General features: G+C 43.8%; 3 protein-coding genes across 3 annotated transcripts in view; all 3 read left to right on the top strand.

Annotated features, from left to right (window-relative positions):
* Positions 1 to 21,163, top strand: part of LOC126071886 (zinc finger protein 709-like) — a 1,190,808-nt gene that overhangs the window by 1,154,049 nt on the left and 15,596 nt on the right. The window lies entirely within an intron of this gene.
* LOC126071893 (zinc finger protein 14-like) lies at positions 1,795 to 20,797 on the top strand. Its single transcript, XM_049876330.1, has 5 exons — positions 1,795 to 2,559; positions 11,484 to 11,610; positions 12,062 to 12,089; positions 12,185 to 12,245; positions 12,984 to 20,797. The coding sequence occupies exons 3-5, from the start codon at positions 12,062 to 12,064 to the stop codon at positions 14,122 to 14,124; spliced, it is 1,230 nt and encodes a 409-aa protein (XP_049732287.1). The 5' UTR covers positions 1,795 to 2,559; positions 11,484 to 11,610; the 3' UTR covers positions 14,125 to 20,797.
* Positions 13,081 to 21,163, top strand: part of LOC126071891 (zinc finger protein 555-like) — a 116,311-nt gene continuing 108,228 nt past the window's right edge. Inside the window, exon 1 of the mRNA XM_049876323.1 lies at positions 13,081 to 13,105. Within this exon, the coding sequence (XP_049732280.1) occupies positions 13,097 to 13,105 (9 nt within the window). The 5' untranslated portion in view covers positions 13,081 to 13,096. The remainder of the gene's footprint in view (positions 13,106 to 21,163) is intronic.

Raw genomic sequence — 21,163 nt, 5'->3', positions numbered from 1 at the left:
TTCTTGACACTCCTTGCATGTTTGAGAATATCTTTGTTACCTCTGTACATAAATAACATCCTACCAGCACCAGTTGCTGTTGACTCAGTTCTGACTAATGGCGACCACACGTGTGTCAGAGTAAAACTATGCTCCCCAGTTCTTCTACACACCACAGGTTTTCAGTGGCTGAGTTTTTGGAAGTAGATTGCCAGGCCTTTCTTCTGAGGTACCTCTAGGTGGACTCCAACCTCCAACTTTTTGGGACCTGTGTCTGCATCATCAAGTTACTCTGAATAACATTCTAGTGTGGCCTTAATATCCTGAATCATACTTCTTTCCCCTCAGATTGCCATGATTGTTGCTTGTCTCTCTCTTCTCTCAGGCAGCAATGGATGTTTTGTGAAGAATTCAGAGAGCTCCCTAATTTTCCACCCTAATAAGTGAAATGACATGCAGTTTATGTGTGACGCTCCCAGGATATATCACTGGGAACACATCATAACAAGCAGATACAAGTGCTCTTAGCGGTATGTGCTAGGAGGTAGTCTTAGGCAGACATTTAAATTTCAAGCTGTTTTTCTTGAGACTTGTCATTCATTATTAACTCACAATAAATTTGTGTAGCCACATTTTAAAATAATTTATAAATCAAATGAATAATTATTTTTAATTTTTATTTAATTTTTAATTCAAAGTTGCTTTTTTGTGTTAACCATCTAAATGGTAATTTTTTCCTGAAAGCTTATAAAACCTTTCTGCAAACTATAAAATATGAATTTTAAAAATTCTGTGCTTGAATAATATGAGAAGTGATATCAAAGACTGTATTTCCACTTTATCTCAAACTAGATAATGTTTTCTGAAACAAGCTATACTGTATTAAATGCATTAGACGTTTTTGGCCCAACCTATTAAGCGTTTTAAGATCAAAGTCAAATTTATATAAGCTTTTGTTGTTTTTCTTATATTAGTTAAAATGGAAATTTAATTGCCTTAGGGACATCACAGCCTTTATCTTTCACAATTAACCTGGAGACTCACTGAAAAACTAATCTAAAATAATTTCTCTTCCTGTGTGAAACGTCCCGCTGAGAACTGTAATGAGCAGACCTCGTTTCTTCTGGTTGGTCTGAGTTCCCGCGCCCAGGCTGCCGCTGCGGGTCCAAACGTTCCACCCGCAACAACGGAGGAAGACGAAGAGCGCGTGCTGTCAAATGCTAACGTCCCGAGGGCGGGGCCAGGAGGAAGCCCCGCTCACTAAGCAACGCCCCGCTCCGCCTGTCACTCAAGGAAAGGGGGCGTGGTAGTAAACAAAACCCCTGGTGGCGTAGTGGTTAGGTGCTTCGGCTGCTAACCAAAAAAGGGTTGGCAATTCGAATCCACCAGGCGCTCTTTGGAGGCTCTATGGGGCTTACAGTGTCGCTAGGAGTCGGAAGCGACCCCGAGGCAATGGGTTTGGGTTTTGGGGCGGAGACTAGAAGACTGCCCAATCCGGGGCTCGGGGGTGGGACCGTGGGAACTGTCCATTCAAGGCTGAGAGTGAGGCTGCAGGAGCGGCCCAATCAGGGGCGGCGAAGGCGGTGCCGCCCTCACTGTCCAATCACAGGCGCCGGGGGTGGGGCGGTGCTGCCCGAACGCGTGCGGATGACGTTCTTCGGGTCGGTCGCGGCTCAGGCGCGTCTCGGCCGCCGTGCGCAGCCCCGGGTCCCCGTGTCACCGTCCCGTCCTCTCAGATGCCCTAGCCTGGAGGGGCAGCAGGAGCGACCTTCCGAGGTCTCCCCAGAAGGGAGACGGCCATGGTGAGCGCGGCAACGGGGGCCCCCGGATGGGGAGGGGCCGGTTCGGACCGGCTGGAAGGGGCCGTGCGCGCCGCCCCGCTCCGCGCCACCACTCGGGGGTCCTGCCCGTCCCCGCGCGCGGAGACCTCGGCCCGGCCTGGAGCCCCGCGTCCCGCACAGGCCGTGGGGGAGGGTCCCACTCGGCCTGCGGGGTCTTCAGAGCCCGGCGGGATTGTTGTGGATGCCCCCAGGGGACCCGGTTTTCCCGGAGGCTGCAGTACGTGTGGGCAGCAGGTGCCCAAATCCACGACCCGTCCCCCTGCCTGGCTTCCCCTAGGGCTGGCGATAAAAAAAAAAAAAAAAAAAGATCACCCAAATTCCAGATCCTTCTCCGCATTTCCGAATCCAGGCTCCCCTCCTCCGAGTCACAACATCATTACCAACTACAGAGCAATGGGTGGTCCTTTTTAAATGAGGGGGATTAGGTCTCCTTGCGAGAGTATGAGCTCAGCTGCCTTTTCTCGTGGAGAGTGGCGTGAATATCGTCTCCTCCTGGCGCACCGCCGCGGTGTGGGGAATCCCTGATAAAGCCTTTATGTAAAAAACAACCACTTGGCCTCTCTGGAGATTTTATTCCTTGAGCCCCAGTTTTCATTCCATTTGGAGACAGGCTAGTCCTCAGCTGACACGATGCCGGTTATGAGGGAAAAAGACAGAGACGATTCCTGCCCTCCGGGTCTCACAGAGAAGAGATGGGAGAAAAAGCGACCCAAAAGACCCAGAGAACCACCCCAGTGAGGTGAATGGAACACCCTCAAATGCAAGGTCCACCTCAGTCACAGGGTGGGGCACAGTGGGGTGTTGGTGGGGAGGGTGGTCAGGGAACAGCTCAAAGTGCAGGTTTGGGAGGGGGTGTGCTATGTGGTAGGACATGTCTGTGTTCCAGTCAGCTTTGCCCCCTCTGGGTTTGTCATCTAAAAAGATCATTCACCCATTGGAGCCTCGGTTTTTCAGTAAATACAGAGTACTTTAAAAGAGCTTGAAAGATAAGAAAATATTGCCAAAGAGTCAAGAAAGATGGATTTCAGGGGAAAAATTACAATGTTCCAGCCTTATATTCCATTTGTTAAAAATCCTTATTTACCTTTTTTCTTCCCCAGACCGTGGGCCGTAAGTTTCTCAAGTCTTTTCTTTTGCTTGATAAAAGTGGACTTCCAGGGCTTAGGTTGAGAACATGCCACTGGGGAAAAGAATCTTAGAGAAATAGAGAAAATCTCCCTTCCAGTATGACTGCAGAAAAAGGAATACCTTTCTACAGAGAAAGTGTGGTAGATAAGTTGTTGGATTACAAAGACTCACCAAAACATCTTATTCTACTTTATAGGGTGGAGAGTTTGTGGGTAATTGTGTTTCCTATTATCTGGCCTTCAGAGATTAATGCCAAATCCCATGAGATAAGATTTGTGACACCTGTTGTTACTGTTAGGTGTTGTGGACTTGAGTCTGACTCAGCAACCCCGTGTACAATACGACAAAACACTGCCCGGTCCTGTGCCATCCTCACAATTACTGTTATGGTTGAGCCCATTGTTGCAGCCACCGTATCAGTCCATCTCGTTGAGGGTCGTCCTCTTTTTCACTGACCCTCTACTGTACTTAGCATGATGTCTTTCCCCAGTGACTGGTCCTTCGTGATAACATGTAAAAAACTATAACACCTACAAGTGTTGAAATAGGATTTTTTACAAAATATTTTGTATCATGGCAATAATAATTAACTGACACCTTTATCTTCTGAACGAGAATTTGTGTGTTTTCTTATCGGGCACTGAAAGGTGCTTCACAGTTTTATTTCTTCTCTTACGCAGAAACATGGGGTTCGAGTGGTTTTGTTGGAATCTTCAAACACTAGATTTGTCTTGTTGAAAATGTCGGTGGTGGTCCGAAGTGAATAACCTTGACTGGGGGCAGGGTGCTGAAGCCAGTGAGCCGGCGGAGGAGGTGAAGGAGGTTGGTTCTCCCAAGGGAGCCTGCCGCCCTCAGCAGGTGGCCTCGCATAACAACCTCCCTCAGGAGCCTTTTGTGCTCAGAGAAGTTCCAGAGCCTTGGGAAGGTGGAGATCCTCCCTGACGACGCCTTTTCAGAGGCTGTCCCTGCCGTCGTCTTGGGGCTGTTCTAATGGTAGGTGTGAAGCGTGCATCCACAGAGCTGGTGCCGTGAGAGTGTCATTTGCACGTGTTGAGAAGGCCTGTGAGGGCAGAGGGAGGGAGGACTCCTCTGGGCTCTGTCTCTGCAGAAAGGGTCTATGAATCTGAGACTTCAGCTGTGTTTCAGCATCCTAAGCTGACGCAGGGTGAGCGTGCTCTCATGTGTAACCATTGAAGCCGTGGAGGGGGAAGAAGGGGTGTGGAGGTAGGTCCCAGACTTCATTCTGTGACTGCTCAGGTCCCCCTCCCTCCCCCGCCTCCACCACAGGGACTCGCCTGTCTCCCTCCCCCGCCTCCACCACAGGGACTCGCCTGTCTCCCTCCCCCGCCTCCACCACAGGGACTCGACTGTCTTCGTGGTGTAAGAGTCTGGACCTGAAGGTCAGGAGTTGTTTAACCTTCTGAATATGGGTTTCCTTGTGAACATTGGCTGAAGCAGGCTGCTTATCTGGGCTGCTTTTCACGTTGGCTTTTCCTCCCTCTGAATTCCTTCCTCAAGCGTTGCTGCCGTAGAAGTTGTTACCCCAAGCGTTTGGTAATGTTTATGCAGAAGCTTTGGGTTTGAGTGATTTCGCTCAACGTGGAAGATTTTTATTTTCTCAGAATGGTTTCAGAGAGATGATATAGTAAGATAAGAGAATTCTGGATCCACAGAGAATTTTTGTTCAAGATATGAGCTGGGAGTATTTATGTTTTCAGATACACTTTTCATTCTGTAGGTCAGCTTTTGTGTATCTGCCTGGCTTTTGAAAAGTTTGAAATTTAAAAGGCTGTACTGTTCCTGCGATACCCTGGTGGCGCAGTGGTTAAGACCTGCAACTGCTAACCAAAAGCTTGGCAGCTCAAATCCACCAGGCACTCCTTGGAAACCCTGTGACAGCTCTACGCTGTCCTATGAGGTCGCTGTGAGTCAAATTCCTATTTCAGTTGTTATGAGGGAAACTAATAAAAGGTGATGTTAATTCTTAAAAATCCTAAGACGTTTGTCAGGTCAGACTCACACCTCTGGGGCAGTTAACTACTCATTCCTGAAGATACTCTCCAGTTTGGGATAGAGTAGAAGTACAAACTCTGGTGCCATTTGTCATTTTCTTTACAAAGAGATTTGGAAATTCTATTTTTGTGGTTTGCGTTTTCATAAATGTTAGTGTTTAGAGGATTAGATCTAAGTTTCCTACACAGAAAAGTAGCTTCCAATTAAAATTTTAAAAAACTATTAAAAAGTAAACTATGGTTTATATTAATTCTTCTGTTGATCCTTAATAAGTCATACATGGGAAAGTTCAGCAAGATTTGCATGAAATTTCCATCTTTAGGGGACCAGCTTAAGGACTCAGTTCTTTCCATGGATCTAGTTGTCCGTCCCTCTGCTAACACCACGCCGTCTGGATTGCTCACATTTTAAAATCCTCGAAATGTGTTTGACAAGCCCCACCTTGTTCTTAAGACATTTTGGTTATTATCCAACGTTTGTTCTTCCTGTTAGGTTTGTAGTAGTCGTATTTGTTAAATTCTAAAGAAAGTCTGGGTTGGGAATTAAAGGAGTTGTATAGAGACCGTAGGTCTCTCTTGAGGGAGCTTGCCATCCAAGTGCCATTTTGACACTAAGTTCTCTGTTCTAAGAATGTATACCATCTTTCCATTTATTTCATTCTGCTTTGATACTATCCGGTCCTTAAAAAAAAATAGACCTAATTTTTCAGACCAATGTTTGGTTACAGAGGAATCGTGTAGAAACTATAGTTTTCCTGTACCTCCTCTCCTCCCTTGCACCCTGTTTCTCCTGTTACTAACATCTTGTATTCCACTCCATTCTTGTGGTACGTATGTTACAACTGATGAACCGTTATGAATATATTACTTTTAACTAAAACCTGTAGTTTACATTAGTGTTCACTCTGTGTTTTACCACATATGAGTTTTGACAAATGCTTTGTGTCATGTGTGCACCATTGCAGTATTGTACAGAAGAGCTTCATGGCCTTGAAATTCCTCTGCGCTCCAGCTGGTCATCCCTCCTCCCTCAATCCCTGGCAACCACGGATGTTTTTGCTGTCTCTGTCCCATTGCCATCAAGTTGATTCCAACTCACAATGACCCTGTAGTTTTGGCTTTTCCAGAATGTCATCGAGTTAGAATCATATAGTGTGTAGTTTTTTCAGACTGACTTCCTTCACTTAGCAATATGCATTTAGGGTTCCTCCACATCTTTTGGTGGCTTGGTAGTGCATTTCTTTTTATTGCTGAGTAATACTCCATTTAATGGATGTACCACAGTTTGTTTATCCATGTACCTATTGGACATCTAGGTTTCCAGTTTTTGGCAATTATGAATAAAATGCTTATAAATATTTGTTGGCAAGTTTTCTTTTTATGTTTCCATAAGATTATTGTGGTAAAATACACACTTAACAAAAGATTTGTGATTTTAGCCATTTTTAAGTGTACAGTTTAGCAGGTGCAATTTTTTGAGCCCTCTGGTTGCACTAAATTCCTCCAACATAGAGTTGTGACACATGTAAAATGTTGTCTATCAAGGAGGCTTATTACAGACTCAGTTCTCAAGTTTTTTTATTGGCAGATGATCATGTAAGCACCCTCTGCTTTGCATGTACCAAAACTCCAGACTCCCAGAAGGAAAGCAGGGGTCGTCATAAACCGTATTGTTTGCATAAACAGTTTAGGCACAGTGAGCACATCTTAACAAGAACAATAGTTGGAACCCTCCTGAAATTCCAAGTGCTTGCACACCAGCCAGGAGCTGACCTTGCCAGCAGACCTTTGTCATGATAAGGAATATCACACCTGTGGTAACTCTTTTCTGCACACTAGGTAATGGAGCTTTTTAAAATGATAATCACTATACATAGCTGTACCTAGAGTAATTAAGACTGACCCAGGGAGCTCATTTTACTATGTACCATCAATACAGATATTCCTATCCTGCTGCCCTGCTGAATAGGTAAACCCTAGCATCACTGTTGTGTCAAGAAAAACATGACTTACACACAGGCATTGGATGGAACAACATTTTCATCACCTGATGAAGAGACAGAGCAAGGTCATCTTCAGGAGTGGGTACTAGTCCCCCACGGCCAGCAGGTTACTCCCTGCAGTCAACCCAGGGCTGGTGGTCTGTGCTAACCCCTCTTGTGTTGGAGCTGAAGGACCTTTATTCCCTCTCCTCCAGGAACATATAGTAATTGAATTGGCCAAGCACCATATGATGTGCACATATAAGCAGAACAAAGAGATACTCATTAGGCCCATAACAGGAAAGGAGTTTCCCTGATTAAAAAAAAAAAAAAAAAGAAACCAGGACAAGGGAGGCTCAGTTCCCGTCTTCCATTATCAGGGAATAACCAGACCCAAGACTTCTGATTAGTTGGTCCAGGTGAGAGGTGGCCGTGTGACAGACTGCCCTCCCAACAGTCAGTGTTGTTGCATGGCAGTATTTTCTCTGTCCCCTGCATGTGGACATCAGTAGGCACATGCAGCTCAGTGGTTTCTGTGACCCCAAGTTTGTGTGCCCAACAAGTAGTGAGGGAATGAGTGACATTGGGATGTATCTTAGCTGTCTACTGCTGCTGTAACAGAAATACTACAAATGGGTGGCTTTAACAAACAGAAATTTATTTTCTCACAGTTTTGGAGGCTAGAAGTCTGAATTCAGAGCTCCGGCTCAAGGGGAATGCTTCCTTTCTCTGTTGGCTCTGGAGGAAGGTCCTTGTCTCTTCAGCTTCTGCTTCCTGGTTCCGTAGAGATCTTCATGTGTCTTAGCATCTATCTTACCCCATCTCTCCTTCGCTCACGTGCTTGTTTAATCTCTTTTATATCTCAAAAAAGGTTGATTCGAGACACATCCTACACTAATCCTGTCTCATTAACATAGCAAAGACAATGCATTCCCAAATGGGATTATAACCACAGGTATGGAGATTAGGATTTAGAACACATATTTTGAAAGAACACAATTCAATCCTTAACAGAGTGTAACCTCTTGAGTGGCCCAGGGGGATCACTTCCTCCTGGAAATTGAGTCAAGGGAGTATGTTCTTTTGGGGAAAAACAGTACTGAACCCTTTGTATCTTATGTTATTAGATGCTGTCAAGTAGGTTCCAACTCATAGTGACCCTGTGTACAACAGAACGAAACACTCCCTGGTCCTGTGCCATCCTCACAATCGTTGCTACATTTGAGCTCATTATATATTATTCATTGTTGTCAGGTGCCATCCAGTTGGTTCCAACTTAATAGCGACCCTGTGTACAATCGCACAAAACACTGCTCGGTCCTGCAGCATCCTCACAATCGTTGCTGTGTTTGAGCCCATTGTTGCAACCACTGTGTCAGTCCATCTTGTTGAGCGTCTTCCTCTTTCTTGCTGACCCTGTACTTTACCAAACATGATATCCTTCTCCTGGAACTGATCCCTCCTGATAACATGTCCAAAGGATGTGAGACGTAGTCTCCTCATCCTCAGTTCTAAAGAGCATTCTAGCTGTACTTCTTCCACGACAGATTTGTTCATTCATGTTAGACCCAGTATTCTTGGCCAACACCATAATTCAAATGCATCAATTCTTTGGTCTTCCTTATTCATTGTCCAGCTTTGGCATGCATATGAGGTGATTGAAAATACCATGTCTTGGATCAGTGCACCTTAGTCTTCAAGGTGACATCTTTGCTTTTTAACAGCCTAAAGAGATCTTTTGCAGCAGATTTGCCCAAAGCGATACAATTGTTTGATTTCTTCTTGACTGCTGCTTCCGTGGGTGTTGATTATGGATCCAAGTAAAATGAAATCCTTGTCAACTTCAGTCTTTTCTCTGTTTATCATGTTGCTCATCAGTCCAGTTGTGAGGATTTTTGTTTTCTTTATGTTGAGGTGCAATCCATACTGAAAGCTTTAGTCTTTCATTTTCATCAGTAAGTGCGTCAAGTTCTCATCACTTTCAGCAAGCAAGGTTGTGTCATCTGCGTAACACAGGTTATTAATGACTCTTTCACCAGTCCTGATGCCATGTTCTTCTTTATATAGTCCAGCTTCTCGAATTATTTGCTCAGCATACAGATTGAGTAAGTGTGGTGAAAGGATACAACCCCGACGCATACCTGTCCTGATTTTAAACAATGCAGTATCCCCTTGCTCTCTTCTAATGACTTTCTCTTGGTCTATGTACAAGTTCTTCATGAGCACAATTAAGGGTTCTGGAATTCCCATTCTTTGCAGTGTTATCCATAATTCGTTATGATCTGCGCAGTTGAATGTCTTTGTATAGTAAAATATAGGTAAACATCTTTCTGGTATTTTCTGCTTTCAGCCATGATCCCTCAGATATCAGCAGTGGTATCCCTCATTCCATGTCCTCTTCTGAATCCAGCTTGAATTTCTGGCAGTTCCCTATTGATGTACTGCTGCAGCCATTTTTGAATTATCTTCAGCATAATCTTATTTGCATGTGGTGTTAATGATATTGTTCGATAATTTACACGTTCTGTTGGATCACCTTTCTTTGGAAAGGGCAGAAATATTGATCTCTTCCAGTTGATTGGCCAGGTTCCAAATTTCTTGGCATACACACCTGAGCACTTCCAGCACTGCATCCATTTGTTGAAACATCTCTATTAGTATTCCGTCAATTCTGGGAACATCTGTTTTTTGGACTTCAGTTAACACTTTTGCAATGTGGGACTCTTAACCTCTGCCTCGAGGTCAGCAAGAGAAGGGTACTTTATTATTGCTCTGGTGAAAAGTGTTTTTCTGACATCTTACAGCCTCAGTGTGTGGGTGGGGGAGTGTGTGGGTGTGTGCGCTCTGCATTAGTGAGCAGCTGCACCAAGGCTTGGGAGTGTAGGGAATGTGTGGGGGTCTATGTTCTTGTGTTTTTTCTTCCTGAGCTCCAACTTCTCAATAACATCCAATTTTCATGAAGTGGCATGAGAGGAAAAGTAGATACTGACCCTGTGGTAACTGATACACAGGTAAATTAACATCATTGCTGATCCAAAACAATATTTCATTCAGGCAGTTGGACCTGTCTAGTTCTGGCCCTTGTTGCAAGTTGGGTTTCCATAGGCACTTTAGCGTCTTACGAGTGGTAAGAAAAAGAGAAGTAAAAGCTCCCAGTCTTGCAATATATTTTTATTATTTGAAACCTAATCTAGGTTTGACTCTGTGTTTTATGTAGTGTTGAGTGATGTGGTGACCAGTCGTGTTACAGATTGAATTGTATCCCCCAAAACTATGTGTTGTAAATTCTAACCTCTATCTCTGTGTTTGTTATCCCATTTAGGAACGGGTAGTTTTTTCTGTGTTAATGAGACAGGATTAGTGTAGGGTGTGTCTTAAATCAGTCCCATTGGAGGCATAAAAGAGATGAAACAAGTAATTGAGAGAAGCAGAGATGGGGTAAGATAGATGCCAAGCGACATGGAGATCTCTAAGGAACCAGAACACAGAAGGTAAAGGGACAAGGACCTTCCTGGAGTGCTGACTAAGAGAGAAAGCCTTCCTGTAGATTCAGCACCCTGAATTCAGACTTCAGTCTCTTAAACATCTGCTGCAAAAAATCTCTTTAAAGTATTCAAAAGCAAAGATGTCACTTTGAAGACTAAGGTGAGCCTGACCCTGTCCAGCATGTGAAAGCTGAACAATGAATAAGGAAGGCTGGAGAAGAGTTGACACCTTTGAATTCTGGTGTTGGTGAAGAATACTGAATATCCCATGGACTGCCTGAAGAATGAACACATCTGTCTTGGAGGAAGTACAGCCAGAATGCTCCTTGGAAGCGGGGATGGCAAGACTATGTCTTACATACTTTGGACATGTTGTCAGGAGGGATCAGTCCCTGGAGAAGGACATCATGCTTGGTAAAGTAGAGGGTCATCGAAAAAGAGGAAGACCTTCGATGAGATGGATTTACGCAGTGGCTGCAACAGTGGGCTCAAGCATAGCAACAATTCTGAGGATGGCGCAGGACCGGGCAGTGTTTCATTCTGTTGTGCATAGGGTATCTGTGAGTCAGAACTGACTCAACTGCACCTAGCAACAGCAACAACGGTCTTTTAAACTGTCTGAAAATACATTTCTGTTTAATTAAGCCACCTACTTTTGGTTTTTTTGTTATACCAGTACTAGGTAACTAAGACAAGTAGGGAAGGAGGTGAAATAGTTTTTTCTCACAAGAAATTGTTGTTTTAAAATGGAAAGACTTGTCTCATTTGTATCGTATTTCTTTTCGTTTCTCCCCTGTGCTCTGGACTGTTCTGATATAGAGGAAGAAGACTCGAAATAGTCACAATAAAAAAGGTTGAGACAAATGCCGTGTGTAAGTGGTGCTGTTTAATATATGAGTTAGAGTGTAGACAGAAAGTAAAAGGCCTGGTAACTGGGTAGTAGGGTAGATAGTAAGGGACCTCCGAATCTTGTTTGAACTGCCTGTGAATTGAGTCTAGTTCCTCAGTTCTATCATTTTTACCCGTCCTCCTGCATATGTATGTCGTATGTTTCAGGAGTCCGTGGTCTTTGAGGATGTAGCTGTGGACTTCACTCTGGAAGAGTGGGCTTTGCTGGATCCGGTTCAGAGGAAGCTCTACAGAGATGTGATGCTGGAAACCTTCAGGAACCTGGCCTCACTAGGTAAGGATGACGTTACTCCTTCCCTTAGTTATTTAGAGAACAAGCACTTTTTGCTCATCAAGCCTGTTCCAAGATTTGTGATGTGGAAAGGGGATACATTGATCAGTAAGGCAGACAGGGTCACCACCGTCATGGAGCCTGAGTCTAATAGTTCCTCCATGACCATGAGAATCTATGTGTAAACTGAGTTTTTCTTTCTGTCTTGGTTAAAAGACTTGAAATTCCCTTACTGTGATCAGTGTGCATATAGGTTTCACAGATCCTTTGGGGGCCCAGATAAGTTTGGTTTTGGAAACCTTGAGGGAATTTTACTGTGTCTGTGGAGTTGCTTTCCATTTTGACCCCTTGTGCCTGTTATCAATGAAGTCTGTAAACAGCTAAACTTCTTAACATCTTTATTTGATACAGTTTTCTTTTTCCTCATAAGACTTGTTCACTTTTTTGGTTTCAGATGATGAGTCTTCGTGTAAAGCTAACGGGTCAGTTTCTCAACAGGATATTTCTGGGAAAAAAATATCCAAGGAACATAGAATAACAAAGTTCACAGGAAATGATTCTTGGGCCTCCATTTTAGGAAAAATTTCGGCAGACCTTAGCAATGAAGATCAGCCTGAAAACCATGGCAGGAATATGAGGTGAGTTGCGTTCATAGGAGAAAGCAGTATCCCAGGAGAAAATCTTAGTATGTTGTGAAATTAAAAAAGCAGACAAACAAAAACCCCACACATGCCTAGCTTTACCTATTTATGATAAATTTTCACAATAGTTTTGTAAACATGACTTAGACACTGAGTGTTAAAATACAGTTCAGTTGGGAATGTTTACTGAGAAAACCCATACGTAAGACCTGCTGTTTTAATAATGGCTGTGGTCAAACCCCTTTCCAGAGATTTCAGATTTATTACACTTTAATACCATCCACACAGGGCTCAAACATAGCAACAATTGTGAGGATGGCACAGGCCTGGGCAGTGTTTTGTTCTGTTGTACATAGGGTCGCCATGAATCAGAATCAACTCAATGACACTTGACAACAACTAGCAACAGCAGCACAGGGCCTGAAACGTTCACTGAAAATTGTAAAAATGTAATCCCAATATCAAACCTCTTACTGTCAAGTCAATTATGACTCATAGCGACCCTGTAGGACAGAGTAGAACTGCCCTGTAGGGTTTCCAAGGCTGTAAATCTTTATGGAAACAGACTGCTACATCTGTCTCCCATGGAGCAGTAGGTTTGAACTGCCAACCTTTTGGTTAGCAACTGAGTGCTTAACTACTGTGCCACTAGGGCTCACTGTAATCCTAATAGTTATTAATAAATATTAAAAGTCACTTATGTACTATTAATAAAATTCTTTTCATTTTTAACAGAAATATGGTTGAGAGACTCTGTGAAAGTACTGAACGTAATCAATGTGGAGAAACCTCCTGCCAGATTCCAAACCTTATTCCGTACAAGAAAACGCCTACAAGAGTCAATCCATATGAAAGCAGTGAGTGTGGGAAAGCCTTCATGCACCATTCCTCCCTTAAGATGCATATTGCAGATCACACTGGACACAAACCATATCAATGTCAGGAATGTGGGAAGGCCTTTAGTTGTCCATCATATCTAAGAACTCATATGAGAAGTCACAGTGGAGAAAGACCTTATGCATGTAAATTATGCGGGAAAGCTTTCAGTTACCTCCATTCCTTTCGAAGGCACGAAAGGACCCATAGTAAAGAGAAACCCTATGAATGTAAGGAATGTGGGAAAGCCTTTAAGTGGCCCTTATCCTTACAAACACATATCAGTACACACACTGGAGAGAAACCATATGAATGTAAGCAATGTGGGAAAACCTTCAAATGGCCCTTATCTTTACGAACACATATGAGCACACACACTGGACAGAAACCATATGAATGTAAGCAGTGTGGGAAAGCTTTTATTTGGCCCACATCGTTATGTACACATAGGAGAACACAATGTGGAGAGAAACCCTATGAATGTGAGCAGTGTGGGAAAACCTTCAGTTGGGCCATATCCTTCCAAAGGCATGTGAGAGTGCACACTGGAGAGACACCCTATGAATGCAGTCAATGTGGAAAAACCTTCAAATGGCCTATATCCTTACGAACACATATGACTACACACACTGGAGAGAAACCCTATGAATGTAAACAATGCGGGAAGGCCTTCAGTCAAATCTCACACCTTCGAGAACATGTGAGAATGCATACTGGAGAGAAGCACTATGAATGTAAGGAATGTGGGAAAGCCTTCAAGTGGTCTTCATCGTTACTAAAACACATGAGAATGCACAGTGGAGAGAAACCATACGAATGTGAACAGTGTGGGAAAACCTTCAAATGGCCATTATCCTTACGAACACATATGAGTACACATACTGGAGAGAAACCCTATGAATGTAAGCAATGTGGGAAAGCTTTCATTTGGCCTACATCATTACATACACATAGGAGAACACAGTGTGGAGAGAAACCCTATGAAATAATTGTTCTATAAGTAAGCAGTTACTAGAACAATGACACTTTAGTATTTGTTGGGATTTTTCTTACTGGCATCATGTCGTAGATACTGGCTATCAGTTTCCCATTATAATAATTCTACTTCTTTTTTTTTTTTTTTTTTTTTATTGTGCATTAACTGAAAGTTTACAGAGCAAATTAGTTTCCCATTCAGTAGTTTGTACATAAAGTGTTCCACGACGTTGGTTTCATTCCCCACAATGTGTCAGCATTCTCCTCACTTCTGCCCTGTGTTCCCCGTTTCCTTTTGTCCTGATTTTCTACCCCTTTCTGCCTTCTCATCTTTGCTTTTAGGCAAATGTCACCCTTTTGATCGAGTATAATTGATTGTTCTAAGGAGCATGTTCCTCTCCAGTATTACTATTTTATGGGCCTGTCTGGCTTGGTTGAAAGGTCATCTCCAGGAATGGCTTCAGTTCCAGTTCAGAAGGGTATCTTAGGGTCACAGTCTCAGGGGTTTGTTTTTAACTCCTAAGGAGCCTTCGTGGCACAGAGGTTAAGTGCTTGACTCCTCAAACAAAAGTCTGTGGTTCGTCACCAGCCGTAATCCGAGGGAGAAAGATGTGGCAGTCTGCTTCTGTAAAGATTTACAGCCTTGGAAACCCTATGGGGCAGTTCTCCTCTGTCCTGTCGGGTCAGTAGGAGTTGGAATCCACTTGAAAGCAATGAGTGTGTTTTTGATTTGGGTTTTCAACTCTTAAGAGTGCCATAGCTGGGTCATATGGTAACTCTGTGTTTAACCTTTATTTTGGGGGGGGGCTTTAGATGAAAGTTTATAGCTCAAGTTAATTTCTCATACAAAAACTTATATTGTTCTGTGACCTTAGTTGCAATCCCTGTAATGTGACAGCACACTCCCCCTTTCCACTCTAGGTTTCCTGTGTCCACTCAGCCAGCTCCTATCCCTTTCTGCCTTCTCATCCAACCTCTGGACAGGAGCTGCCCGTTTAGTCTTGTGTACCTACTTGAACTAAGAAGCACAATCTTCACGAGTATTATTTTATGTTTTATAGTTCAGTCTAATCTTTGTCTGAAGAGTGGGCTTTGGGAATGGTTTTAGTTCTGGGTTAACAGAGAATCTGGGGGCCATGTCTTCTGGGGTCCTCTAGTCTCAGTCAGACCATTAAGTGTGGTCTTTTTACATGAATTTGAGTTCTGTACTCCACGTTTCTCCTGCTCCATCAGGGCTTCCCCGTTGTGTTCCCTGTCAGGGCAGTCATTGGTGGTAGCCAGGCACCATCTAGTTCTTCTGGTCTCAGGCTGATGGAGTCTCTGGTTTATGTGGACCTTTTGTCTCTTGGGCTAATATTTTCCTCATGTCTTTGGTGTTCTTCATTCTCCTTTGCTCCAGGTAGGTCGGGGCCAATTGAGGCATCTTAGATGGCCACTCACTAGCTTTTAAGACCCCAGACGCCACTCACCAAAGAGGGATGCAGAACATTTTCTTAATAAAGTTTGTTATGCCAATTGACCTGGATGTCCCCTGAAACCATGGTCCCCAAACCCCTGCCCCTGCTCCTCTGTCCCTCAAAGTGTTTGGTTTTGTTCAGGAAACTTCTTAGCTTTTGGTTTAGTCCAGTTGTGCTGACTTCCCCTGTATTGTGTGTTGTCCTTCCCTTCACCTAAGATAGTTCTTGTCTCCTATCTAGTTGGTGAATACCTCTCTCCCTCCCTCATTCTACTTTTTTAGTGAGAGAATTTACATTTTCCCCCATTATTACCATTGTCCTTATTCCATTATCCTTGCTAGTAAACAGTTGGCAGAAAGTTGTAATTAGGTAAAGTTCTTCCAAAATATAGTCTGATGTAAATTGTTATTTTCAACCTTTGCCCCTTTCTCTTTGACCTTGCTTCTGACTGGGAATTAGACAATAGGCTTTGCATTCAGATGCCTGTCATATGATAATGAAATCTAGAGTTGGAGATGATTATCTTGAATTGTGTTATACCAGTGTGAATTTGATGGGGAATTACATTTACCCAAATCCTTGGCACAGACAAAGACAGACACCATGTGAGTATCATCTATAAGCCAAGGAATGAAGGAACACTCAGGGCTACTGAAAAAGGAAGTAACTGACACACTGAGACCCTGATTTGGACTTGCATCTTCTACAACATTGAGAACACAATATTTGTTAAGTAAAGCCACTCACTTGTGGTATTTGTTTTTATAGCAGTACTAGATAAATTAGATAAACCATGGACTGCCAGAAGAACGAACAAATCTGTCTTAGAAGAAGTACAACCACAATGCTCCTTAGAAATGAGAATGGCAAGACTTTTCTTATGTACTTCGGACATGTTATAAGGAGGGACCAGTCCTTGGAGAAGGACATCATGCTTGGTGAAGTAGATAGAAGGTCAGCAAAAAAGAGGAAGACCCTCAATGAGATGGGTTGCCACAGTGGCTACAACAATGTGTTCAAACATAGCAACGATTGTGAGGATGGCGCAGGACTGGACAGTGTTTTGTTCTGTTATACATAGGGTCACTACAAGTCAGAACCAACTTGATGGCACCTGACAACAACAACTAGATAACTAAGACAGAATTTGGTGCCAGAGAGTGGCAGTCTGCTCTAAAAAATACCTACAGTGTGGGAAGGGCTTTGGCCCTTTGGTTAACGGATAGAAGCTGGAGGAATTTTGATGTGCTTCATGGTAAAAGCCTGTTTTGGTTTGAAGAGACTGTTGGTAGAATTGTGGACATTAATCGCAGTTCTGATGAAGGGTCAGAAAGAAATGAGGAATCCTGTAGAGACAGCTTCTATTGCCATAAACAGAATGTTGCTAGAAACAATGTTAAATATGCTTTTGTTGAGGATTTAAAAGGAAATGATGGACATATTATTTGATACTGAAGAAAGGATGATCCTTTATATAATGTGGCAAAGTACTTGTCTAAATTATGTTGAATGTTTTGTGGAAAGTAGAACTTGTAAGTGATGAACTTGAATATTTGGCTGAGGAGATTTCTAAGCAAAATCTTGAAAATCCAGCCTGGTTACTCCTTGCTACTTATAGTAGAATTAGGGAGGAAAGAGAGAGACTTAAAAATAAATTGTGCAAAATGAAACCAGAACTTAAAGGTTTGAAATATCCTGTTGTACAGACTAAGAAATTGTGCTCTGAAACTTTCATCAAGAACATGGCTACACAATCTTTTGCTAAAAGATTTGGCCTATGACTGATAGATCTAATCAACTACCTCAGCAGAAATCCAGTCAGCTTAGACTGAGAGGGATGGAGACAGGACAAAACGAAGGAAAATTTTCTGCCCTGTGCAATTCTATGGGCAGAAAACTTGGTTGTGAATATCTCTTGTCCTCCAAGAAAAGAAAAATGCCATCCCAGGTGCAGCTTGGAGATCAGCGGGAGCACAGCGGGGACAGTGCTGCCTCAGTTTCCAAGGGTGGAGCTGCCATGTCAGTGGGCCAAGATAACGGAGCCGCCTGAACTCGGGTGGACTAGGAGAATGGGGCTGCTAGAGCCAAGGGAGCGGGATGTCTGTCCCAGTGGACTTAGAAGGTGACGCCCAGAGTACAGAGACTGTGGCCTATGCCCAGAGCCTGGTGGGCAGGCCGTTGCTCAGAGGTTTTTGAGGAAGAGAAGATTATTTTCAATCCCTAAGAGCTAATGAAATTTGTTCTGCTGGGTTTTGGACTTATGTTGGACTTGTGACCCCTTCTTTCCCTCCAGTTTCTCCCTTTTGGAATGGCAGTGCCTACCTGTACCTGTCCCACCATTGTACATTGGAAACGGATTACTTGTAGTCTAGGTTTCACAGGTCAGTAGGTGAAGAGGAATTTTTTCCCAGGATGGAACACGCCCAGAGTCTCACCCATGCTTGATTTAAATGATTGAGAAGATGAAATTTTGAACTTAGAGTTGATAATGAATAGGTTAAGCCTTTTGTGGATGATGTGATAGGGTGAATGTGTTTTGCACATGGGAAGAAGATGAATTTTGGGAAGCCAATGGGTGGAATGTTACAGATTTAAATGTGTCCCTGGAAATATGTGTTGGAATCCTATCCACTATACTTGTGGATATAATCCTGTTTAGACATAGGGTTTCTTTGTTATGTTAATGAAGTCATACCAGTGTAGGGTGTGCCGTAAACATAATCACTTCTGAGTTAAGAGCAGAATAGACCTAGATACAGCACAAACAGGTGAAGACAGGTGCCACAGGTGAAGACAGGAACACCTACGGCTGCTGACAAGGAAGGAATCCACATGACTGGGACCCTAATGGACTTTTAGCTTCCATAACTGTGAGAAGGTAAATTTCTGTTCTTTAAACCCACTCGCATGCGGTATTTGTCTTACAGCAGCAGCATAAGTAAGACGATTTGAGACCCTTGAAGAGGAAAATTTTCAATGCGTTTTATAGGAGGAGAAGGTGGAAACTTTGTTTTAATGACCCACAAAGCCTCCAAAAGGCCATTTCCTTTTTCACAGTTATCATTTGCATATGCCTAGATGTCTAGCACTAGCTAGGACAGAGGAAAAAAAGTGGCACCATTGTGTTTTCATTATGGAGCAAAGATAATCTTTCTCCATTTTCCCCATGTTAATTCATGTTTTTGTATCACTGCAGAGGTTGTGATTTGGAGATCTGCCTCTCATTTGAGCTGTCACCCACATCGTCCCTATTATCATGCCAGTTGAGAGAGTTGATCACATAGCCCACAGAATTTTGCCAGCTAAGCTCACGTAACTCACTGTAATACGACCTCTCAGTTTTGAAGACTTCATCTGCTCTGCTACCTGTACTTGGTTCTGTCAAAAAAGTAGAATATGGATCAGTGCTGGAAGACAGGCACGGTCACTCAGTTTTACAAACACGGCATCACATTTTACAGAACGCCTCCTCGGGCTGTAGGGCATTCATTTTATAGGACATGGTGGAAAAGGCAAAGGTAGAGAGATCTAACACAGATGAGTGGTTGTGGGTGGGGTTTTGAGTACAAATGGGCCCACAAGAGTGTTCTTTTGGGGTGATAGAGTGTTCTGTACCTTGATAGCGGTGTAAATATGCATTTAGGGAAACTTAAAATTGTGAATTTCAGTGTATATGTATTTTAAGAAATAAACATAAAACTAGCCAACAACCATTTCATATGCTAAGAGGATACTTACCCTCTTAAAGCTTGGTTTATGAGTGTGGAACAACACTTCTTTCTGTAACCTTGGGACCCTTCTTAGGAAGAACTGAAGGACTGGGGAAGAAGGACTTGGGCCCCTTTTGTTCCTGTGAACCACTTCGTAGTTAGGAAAACACCCTCTAGGATGTCCTCAGTTCATAGGCATAACTGGAGGAAGTGGGTTGCCTCCTGGAATCTGCCTTTGTGGCTAGACCAGGTTCCTGGGTGTAACCTCAGAGACCTGTGGGGATGCTATCCTCCTGAAACATGAAGGCACACCTTCAGTCCTCCCCAAGGATGACCTTGCCTGGGGAGTTTCTAACCCACAAGATCAGCCCATCTAGAGTGCCATAACTTGGGCCGTGACAGGCCCCTGCCTCCCACGGACTCAGGTATCCCATCCTGTAGCTCTCACAGAGACAGTGAGGACTCAGGAAATTTCTCACTGACCACGACTTCTGAAGGAACCTCCTTTGGAAACTGGTTTAGATGCAGGGAGATAGCCTTCCACCACATGGGATGAACGTGAATGCAGTTCACTCTGTGAAGCTCAAGTTGACATGTGCCTGTGACAGGGTCTGTGCACAAACCCCAGTGTGCCTGTGTCTGTTGAGCAAAGTTGTTCAGTAAGTACTTACTGAAGCTCTTTTGGGTAACTGGCTGTTACGGATTGAATTGTGTCCCTCAAGAGATATGTGTTGGAAGCCGAATTCCTGTATGTGGGAACATAATCTAATGAAATTACATTCCCTAGTGCAATCTAATGTGGTAGTATCAGTCAGTGGAGGGCCCATCAGTGTATGGTAAGTCCTGAACATACCCACTTTTGAGTTACATGAAGAGCAGCAAGGAAACAGAAGGGGCCCTGGTCGTGCAGTGGTTAAAATGCTCAGATGCTAACTGAAAGGTCGGTGGTTCCAACCCTCCATCCGTACCGGAGAAACATACGGCAGTCTGCTCCAGTAAAGATTATAGCCTTGGGAACCCTGTGGGACACTTCTGCTCTGTCCTGTAGGGTCACTATGAGTCAGAATCGATTCGATGGCGGTGAGTTTGGTTTGAGTTTATAGATTACGGAGAGGTGTGTTCAGACCCGGGGCAGGGGGTAGGGCTGGAGACGGCTGCTGTGTGAGGATCATCACAAGCTAAGGGACAAGGCAACGCCTGGGACCACCTTGAAAGGAAGGCATTCACAAGAGCGAGACCTTGATGTGGACTTCTAGCCTCCACAACTCGGAGGAAATAAATACCTGTTCTTTCAAGCCCCACCACTTGTAGTATTTCTGTTACAGCAGCAGGAGACTAAAACATGGGCCCTGTTGTAGATGCTGCAGTGAACAAATTGGAAAAATTTTCCCTGTCTCCTTGAAACTGGAGTTCTAGGTGACAAGGAACAAGGGCATAAGTGAAATATACAAGGTAAGGGTGGTGGCACATCCTCTGGAGGAAAATAAGGCTGGAGCAGGGGTGGTGGTGCTGAAGGCCAGGGCCGGCTGTGTCTGTGGGGGAGGGTGCTACTCCCTCTGGTACCACTGCCTCTGAGTGGGTCTGTGTCAGGGTGTGTCACCTGCATTTCCCAGTGACAAAGTCTGCGTGATTTTGTGTGCCTGTCTGCAGGGCCTTGGTCTGTGTAGCAGTTCCGTGTGTTCCTGTGGTGGTCCCTGTGACCGGGCAGAAGTGTCTGCCAGTGTCTGTCTCACTGCATGGCTGCGGTGTGTCTGTATGTCTCTGTGTGTCGTCCAGTCTGTGTGTGTGATAAAACTGAAAGGCACAGCAGGCCCAGATAAACTTACAAGGGAATTGTATTTAACATTTCAGAGGTGCATGTTTGTATTACAGTGAACCCCGTGAGAGCCGGAACTTG

Source organism: Elephas maximus, chromosome 3 (assembly GCF_024166365.1).
Source record: "Elephas maximus indicus isolate mEleMax1 chromosome 3, mEleMax1 primary haplotype, whole genome shotgun sequence".
Classification (NCBI taxonomy): domain Eukaryota; kingdom Metazoa; phylum Chordata; class Mammalia; order Proboscidea; family Elephantidae; genus Elephas; species Elephas maximus.
This window is presented reverse-complemented; position numbering and strand designations above follow the sequence as displayed.